Raw genomic sequence first — 9,226 nt, 5'->3', positions numbered from 1 at the left:
GTTAATAAATGTATTCTATTCTATTCTCAGTTGTGCCAACCCTAATAATTGCTCGGAGCAATGCTGAGCCGGAGCCGAGTTGTTTGCCCGAAAGGAGTGTCTCCCCACTGTCGCGACCCGGAAATCACCTAGTGGTTGTACATAAATTTTATTTTGATTAGCTTATCATTTCATTTTTATCATTGATTTTTGCCACTTTTTGCAGATAATCTCAGGTCAATGAACTAAAAACATCCTTATAGCCTGTTCTTCGATCGATATCTTTCTCAAGGTCTTTCCGAATGCATCTCATTCTTTGTTTCGTTAAGTACCACAAATAAGCGTATTACCTTTTAGTAGATATTATAAACATTAATGAATTGAAATTAGGATTGATTGTTAATAAAATCTATGTATTTAACCTTTAGTTGCCTTTGAGGAGCTTTCATCTTTATTAATGTAAACTTTCTTTACTCTGATACTGATTTTTATATAATTTACTTATAAACTGAAATAAATGTCATATACGAAGTAAAAAATGACCAAAGCCTTTAGTGTCCTGAGCTGGAATCGAACCAGCGTCCCCCGTTTACCGGACAGGTGCGAAATTGTCATATACTTTGAAATTTCGACCCATGCCACCGTGACCGGATAACCGAGCGGTTCAGGCACCTGTCCGGTAAACGGGGGACGCTGGTTCGATTCCAGCTATGGACACTAAAGGCTTTGGTCATTTTTTCCTTCGTATATAACATTTATTTCAGTTTATAGTTTAAATAGTAGTGTGTCTACTTGAAAAAATACAAATTAAAACATTTTTATAGAAAATAATTTAATTTATTCTTAGAGTAGTTTACTTATGATCAGAAACATGCACAGACACATTATTATCTTATTTAGTCATCGGTTTTAACCGACTTCACAAAAGGAGGAGGTAATTTGCCAGGATTTTTTATTGGTTTGGGATTTTTTATATAATAAATATACTCCATATACAGAGTGGCTAAAAAATAAGTGCATTCCCGTTGCCAGGGAGGTTTTGGGATTATACTGAGCAACTTTTACTATGGGACCAACCACGAAATCGAGAACAAAAAAATTACCCTCCCGTAGAAAATGGCCAGCCAAAATGTATGAAACAGTCAAAAAAAATTTCGCTATTTCGGGGTTGGTCCCATAGTAAATGCTGCTCAGTGTAACATTGGTATTGATACTTAATTTCCTTTGAACTTATGGACTATTGAATGATTATACGGGCCGTGTCCGGGCCGGAGCTTCCGGCGCTTACTTCTCTATGACATGACAGGTGATCACGTGGTGCTTTCCATAGAAAACGAAGCGCCGGAAGCTCCGGCACGGACACGGCCCGGTCTAACGTGAGTCATCCTTTACAGAGTGGGTCATCTATAGTCTATATATGGCAACAAGAAACAGATAAACGCTTGGCCTTTGACCAGCTATAAAGTAGTCGTTTATTTTTAACCAAGTTTAACTGCGTATTAATTTGACAAGCTATGTTTAGATTAACCGTGTACAACGAATTTAGACTGCTTGAATTTGATTATGTAAAGCACGCACGGAGGCGTCATGGGTGCCGTTATGGAACAAAAATACTGGAAGTGGTAGAACCAGCCTTTCACACGATAGCACAGCGGTGGCAGGATGATTGCATTTTTATCGCCTGTCACTATGCCTGTCAATTTCGCACTTACATACTTGTTAGAACGTGACAGGCATGGTGACAGGCGATAATAATAGGTAGGTTAGGTGATAGGCGGTGGTAATATGGGACCGGCAACAAACTCGGCGGGACACAAGTTTTCAAAACATTACATCTTAGAATTAACATGCATTACGAGTAGATAAGAAAAAAAATACATTTTAAATTACTATAGAATTCATGCAATTACATACAGTAGGTACTTTTCTTTATAGAAATTTGATTTAAAAATATATTATGTACATCGAATCGTACAAATACGTAGCTCTTTCAGAAAAAATAGCTACTTAAGAATGCTTCCTACATTTTATCACAATTTTCTTAAGGGCTCTCCGCACTCATGCGCGAATCACGGCGCGAAGCCGCGAACGCGAGTGTGGAGTCTAGTTAGCTAATCAGCGAAATCGACTCCACACGCGTTCGCGGCTTCGCGCCGCGTAGTCTCGAGCGGGCTTTAGGTTAAATGATTTTGTCTTTTCTAGCAACTTTAGGTACATCAATACAAATTACTCATTTTACAGTAAATGCCCCATTTTACCTCCAAATCACCGTTGACTAGTATTTCCTGGTCGTCAACACGTAAATACAATTGCAGTTAAGGAAAATTCTGTCAACAAAATTTACCATGCATACAGTGTGCGGACGCGGACTAGTTGATAAAAACTGTCACGTAAACCGTAGCAGCAGAGTTACCGTTGCTATAAGCCTACCCTTGAGTACTTACTTACTGCTGTGGCGCGACGACCCGAAGTGGATCTTGGCCTCCGACACCAAAGACCGTCATGCTACTCTGTCCAAAGCCGTTTCTGTCCAGTCGACGGCGCCGTGTTCGCTGAGGTCTTTCTGCACTTCGTCTCTCCAGCGGTAGCTAGGGCGTCCAGACGGCGCGCGTCTTGTGTATAGGTTATAGGTTTTCGCGGGCTTGGTTTCCGCAACTCGACGTCATATATTGCGTCTATTTTGCGTGATGGGTTGACGGCACTACTCTTGCCAACCCAACTCTTCCAAGATGCCTAGCAGACCCTTGATGTTACCGACGACTTCTGGGAGAGACCCCGGCGAACCGAGGTATTGTGCCCGGTATTCTGCCACCCCTGGACATTCGAGGATGACGTGGGCGGCTGTCTCTTCTGCCTCCATGCATGCCCTGCAAAGGGGGCTATCTGTAACACGCATGGTTAGTAAGTGCTTGTTTAGTGGGGCGTGGCCAGTTATGGCTCCAGTTATTAGCTGGAGCTGTGGCCTCTTCAGCAGTCGCAGCCTCCGTGACAGACCTTCGCGTCTTGTGTAGTACATGTACTAAAATCAAAGACACGATTCCCTCCATTGTACTAGACCGAACTATTCCCTAATGATTCTGCTCTCAGTACGTTTGTACACTACACGCGAACGGGAGCAGAATGGGAGCGAGGACCGAAGAGTGACAATTACAGCTTTACAGCAGAGCGATCCGAGTGATCCGACCGAACTAAAAATAACGTCGACTCCCTAAAATACTCAATATTTTATTGCAAATTTACAAAGTAGTACAGGTGGTAAACTTATAAGCTAGGTTTTTGTGAATCCTGTTGGGCACTGCAATATACTTTTTTTTTTTTTTTCTTCATCTATGTTGAAAGTTGTAGGTCCTCGCTTTCAGTACGGGCGGCCTACAACTCTTATTACTTTGTTTCTGTTTTACATTTACACAAATATTGATTACTGAATATAAAATATTAATTAAATATATATATATATAAGTACGATCTATTTATGTATTATTAAATTTCTTTAGTGTGTTTATTATTTTATTAGTCTCTGCAATATACTATAACTATAATTTACAATTCCAAGGAGAGGAGAATTTGTGATTAACAAAGATAGATATAACTCCGTAATAGATGGATACAGTCTAAGGAAAAAACGTGCCTCGAAAATCAAGAAAATTTGATTCTCGTTCCTAGGGCGATACTAGCTTTGGCCTACTGTCGTATAGATGGCGTTGACGGTTTCGTTTGTTATTTAACAATTTTAACGCATATCAGATCATATGCAAATAAAAAAAAATCATTTATCCATATTTAAATACATTTTATCGTATTTTTATAAATCTTCATTTTTAGTTTTAAAGTGTGTCGACAGATGGCAGTGAATTTACTGGGGTTACTAAATTTACTATGACAGTACCGCTCTAGTATAAGTTACTCTATGCTATTATTAACATATATGTGTAAGCATAAGGGAGTACCTTCGCAGGTAGGTACGTCTTTTTACTAAAGAGAAGACTTTTTCGGAGTGATTAAAATTATTTCCGAAAATATTCACTTTATCAAAAAATGGTTGTTGGAGACACATATTCTAGCCCACACCATTGGGTTAACACAAAAAAAAATATTGTAGTACCATTTTTTTAAGTACTTTTTATTTTACCGTTCTTTCGGTATTGATGCCTAATTGCAGCTTTCTAGCATTAATGATCACGGAGGAAAGCCGCGGACGGACAGACAGAAGGATACATGGCGAAACTATAAGGGTTCCTAGTTAACTACGGAACCCTAAAAAAGCAAGGCGTCTGGGCAAAAACTATTTTACCTACAGATGACAGGAAACCCTATAAGAAATGTACAGCTCATGCTTAGTCTGACTTAATTACTTACTGCGCGATTCGGGAAATGAATTAGAGATTATTGTGTAAATTTACTCGAATATTCATATTTTAGCATGATATTATTTTAATTTTAATTTTAATGTTAAACTGTAATTGTAATTTTTTAGCGTAACTACAACTATGTAAAACTGTAACTTACCTATAGTGGAAGAGCGGTATTCTCTTAATACAAGTATTTACAATACTTAAAAAGAGGTACTAGCCCAATTACCGAAACATTGTATGCTACCTAACAAATAATTTTAATTTTAATTTATATTTTTTTAAATATTTGAAATTCTTAACATAATATTTCATTTGATATCACATTTTTTATATATATATATAAAAAAAGATTCACTAGATATAAAATAGTAATTTAAAGAGTCATCCTTTAAGGGGGTGAAAAGGGGTGGACGAAGTTTGTATGGGTGGTATGGGGAATCGATAAAAAGCAGATTGGATAAAAGTAAGCTACCCAAAGTCCACGCAGACGAAGTCGCGTGCAAAAGCTAGTATTATTATATAATAAACAAGTCAGTGATGCACTGGATAGGTATTTTAAATTTAAATAAACACTTGATTACGACCTCGACTATTGGCATTCTGTTTACGCATTCGCATCATTCCGTATCAGAACTATCAGAAGCATTAAGTACTAGCTTTTGCCCGCGACTTCGTCTGCGTGGAATTAGTAATTTAGGGTCCTTAATTTTTAAACAAATCTGCCTCTAAATCCATCCTTTTTTTTTCACCCCCAAATTGGTCCACTGTATAAATTTCCACCCCATTTTTTACACCCTTAAGAGATGATTTTGGGGATAGCAACAGCAATTCTATATCCTTTCCTACAGCTCAAACTATACTCATACCAAGTTTCGTCTAAATCGGTTCCGCGGTTATTTGTTTGGCGGTGGTTTGTTTTCTGTTTTTTTTTTTCTTGTTCTTAACATTCGACAATACCTAGGTTGGCCCTAGCTATGTATACATTGACATCTCTTTTTTTGTGACATTTGTTTTATTTATTTATTTTATATTCTATTATTTGATTTCTGTTCTAATCTTAAGTTGACGATCTTTTAGTGAAAGCCTTTGTTTTATTCCTTTTTGTAAAATACTGTGCCTTTTTCTTTAAGAAATAAATATATCTAATCTAATCTATTGATTCCCCATACAAATTTTCACCCCCCTTTCCACCCCCTTGATGGGTAAGTTCTGGGATAAAAAGTATCCTATGTCTCCGTGACTCGAACTATTATACCAAATTTCAACTAAATCGATGAGGTAACAGACAGACTTTCGCATTTATAATATTAGTATGGATGTAATAAGAATTTAGAAACGACTATGTCTGATAAAGACACAAATATTAACAAAGTTATTAATTTTGAGTAGTTTTAGGATATTTTTTTATAATTTTAGGATAGTTTTTGCTCGTTATAATTTTTTCTTGCTGTGCATGCTTACTTTGGATGGCATTCTTATGTAATACCTACCACTCATGTACTCTTTGTAACTATGTTGAATGTTGTCTGTTTAGTGTGCCTTTTAAATAAAATAAAAAAAAAGTGCGGCCCAGCTTCAACTTTGTTAATTACTATGTGGCCCTTGGCTGCTAAAAGGTTAACGACCGCTGGTCTAGAATATAGCAATCTCAATGCCGCGGGACCCTTTCAACAACACCCCAAGGCTATCTGCTCGACAAAAAGCATATTATAATCATTTCTTCTCACAATCACCCATCAGCCTTGTCTTCCGGGTGGTTCTAGGACTTTGTCGAAATAAAACGATGTTATATTTGCAATCGAACCGTGTGATACCGGAGAGTGACAAGGCCCTAAGTTTGGAGTTGCGCGAATTTTAATCCTAGGTCAATGCACGGCATTGCTTAATGCTTTTACTTCCCTAAAACTTATTTGGTACGGTTGAGCTCTTAAATATGTATAGGTATTTACATATATTGAGTGTTGTGAATTTAAAGGAAATGTTATTAGAAAAATGTTACTATTCAATGGATGAATTTTTTAATGATGAAAGTCTGGATAATGCGAAATGATTAAATTGTTTATGAATTTTATGATAACTATTAATAATTTATTGTTAAATTCCGTTCGAGTATGAGTATGACTATAATTTATGATTATTAATGATTAACGCATGAATTAGTTATTATCTTATTATTATTGTTATTTTTTTTGACACAATTTTATTTTATTTAAAAGTTTATATAAGAAATTAAAACTAGGTATAAGTCCAAAATAAGTAGTTTAAGATCCAATATTGTACACCCTAGCAGGGTATCATGTACCTACTTGACCAATATGTAAGACCAGTATGTACAAATGAACATGATTACAATGGAATAAATGATATGATAAATGATATGATTAAGTCGACTTCAAAGTCCTAACATCCTTGAACCCCTTCCTTTATAGGTTTCAATCTATGTTTATTGTAAGGCCCCTGTCACCAATTAGTTTCTTCAGGGGTCCGGTTCTTAGAATAAAATGACAATCGCGGTCCGTTTCTCATTGAGTTTATTAAATAAGCAAAAAAAAAAGTCGTCGGTCCGTCACTTGGTAACCCCTATTGTAAGGTAAAAATTATCACCATTTTTTTCTAATGCAGCATTTTTAGGGATCCGTACCCAAAGGGTAAAAACGGGACCCTATTACTAAGACTCCGCAGTCTGTCTGTCACTAGGCTGGATCTCATCAACCGTGATAGCTAGGCAGTTGAAATTTTCACAGATGTATTTCTGTTGCCGCTATAACAACAAATACTAAAAACAGAATAAAATAAATATTTTAGTGGGGCTCCCATACAACAAACGTGATTTTGTTGCCAGTTTTTGCGTAATGGTACGGAACCCTAAAAACCGGCCAAGTGCGAGACGAACAGACGGATAGCGGAGTCTTAGTAATAGGGTCCCGTTTTTACCTTTTAGGTACGGAACCCTAAAAATCAAATATAAACCAGTGCTATAAATACGCATAACCTATCAAGGCCAAATATGCCAATATACTATCGAAAGTGCCCTGCAATAGTAGATTGTGTCACAAGGGAGCAAAATGACTGATTTACGGCGAAGGCGTATATTGAATCCTGAACGAAGCGAAGGATTCTACAATAGAATCTCGAGCGTAGCGAGGGATCCTAAAATAGAATCCTGAGCGCAGTGAGGGATTCAAGTGTTAACGCCCAAGGTGGAAATAATTTTGCTACCATGTGACACATACTGCTTTTCATATTACCTATGAGGAAATTATCATGTTTTAAAACATTATTTAAGCTATAAAAATTGTATGCAAAAAAGAAAAAAAATAGTTTCCTAGAACAGAAAAGCACCACTTTGATCCCTCCTAGCAGGGAAGAAAAAGCCCCTTTCCGAATAGGTGATGTGAAAAAGATTGTATTATATATACGAGTAATAGTGCCTTATCAGAGGTGTTACAGTGGGCCGAGCAAAGATTTTACAATGTAAATATAAATAGGTAGTCTACATTGTTTACAAATGATTAAACATCATTAAAAACATTAAACTGTAAGTGATATCAAATACCTTTACTATACTCACAGTAATAGGAATCGAAAACCAACTTTAATTGTAAAAACATAAAGACGTCAATTCAATGCATCGTCAATAAACAAACACGAGCGAAACGCAAACAATATAATTTCATTATCACACGGAAAGGTACAACGAACGCACGTCAGATACAAAATGGTGGAAAAAATTGCAGTTGTTACTGGATCAAATAAAGGTCTAGGATTCGCTGTAGTCAAAGGATTGTGTCAAAAATTCAATGGAATAGTATATTTGACAGCCAGAGACGAGAACAGAGGAAGGGAAGCGGTGAAAAAACTAGAAGAATTGGGACTAAAACCAAAATTCCATCAACTTGACGTAAGTGACGAACGGAGCGTGCAGACATTCGCTAACTTTTTAAATTTAGAGCATGGAGGCTTAGATGTTTTAGTAAACAATGCCGCTATCATGGAGCTGGGACAAGTTTATCCAGACTACGAAGGCGCGAAAAGAAATATTAACGTTAATTACAGAAGTTTGTTGACGGTAGAAAAACACCTCTTCCCGCTTCTAAGAGATGGTGCTAGAGTCGTGAACGTTACCAGCGCTTGCGGTCATCTGTCAAATTTAAAAAATAAGATATGGTTAAACAGATTGCTGGATAAAAATTTAACTACAGAACAGCTCAATCATTTTGTCGATGAATATTTGGATAGTGTGAAAAACGGAACGTTTAAAAAAGAAGATTTTGCTGATGAGGGGAAGCATGCTGAGCACAGGGTCTCTAAAATCGCTGTGACAGCTTTAACGATGATCCAGCAAAGGAAGTATTTTGACAGGAATATTTCTATCAACGCCGTGCATCCAGGGCATGTTAAGACGGACATGGCAAATGGCGGCGGTGTTTCGGAGCCAGACGAAGCTGCTAAAGTCATACTTTATCTGGTGTTGGACGCGTCGCCGAACTTAAAGGGTACTTTCATGTGGCACGATCGTAAGCTAGTTGACTGGACCGATGTTGATGGTGATTATTACTATAAATGTGAAGTTTAAGACGGTCTTTAAGGTCGTAACACACCGTCGCACCGCACCAAGGTCATTGTGCGACGCATCCATAAGTAAGAGCGAGAAAGCGATATCTCTTTCTCGCTCTTACGTATGGGAGCGTCGCACAATGACCTTGGTGCGGTGCGGTGCGATGGTGTGGTACGCCCATTAGACTCATGCCAACAAGTCATGTCACAAAAAAGGTTATTTCAAAAAAACCTTATCTGGCAATAGGCAAAATTGTTGTCTCGTAAAATTAAAAATATAGCTTGTGAAATTAAATTAAATGTAACATATTTGTCAAAACATGGTACGTTCACGTGAT

At 37.2% G+C, this 9,226-nt stretch overlaps 1 protein-coding gene across 1 annotated transcript; it reads left to right on the top strand.

Moving 5' to 3' along the window:
• The first annotated feature begins 7,990 nt into the window (after nucleotides 1-7,990).
• LOC134750870 (carbonyl reductase [NADPH] 1-like) lies at nucleotides 7,991-8,936 on the top strand. Its single transcript, XM_063686109.1, has one exon. The coding sequence runs from the start codon at nucleotides 8,050-8,052 to the stop codon at nucleotides 8,905-8,907; it is 858 nt and encodes a 285-aa protein (XP_063542179.1). The 5' UTR covers nucleotides 7,991-8,049; the 3' UTR covers nucleotides 8,908-8,936.
• Nucleotides 8,937-9,226: the final 290 nt, after the last annotated feature.

This window comes from Cydia strobilella, chromosome 21 (assembly GCF_947568885.1).
Source record: "Cydia strobilella chromosome 21, ilCydStro3.1, whole genome shotgun sequence".
NCBI lineage: Eukaryota > Metazoa > Arthropoda > Insecta > Lepidoptera > Tortricidae > Cydia > Cydia strobilella.
Note: the sequence above shows the minus strand (reverse complement) of the source record. Positions and strands in the feature narration are given on the sequence as shown.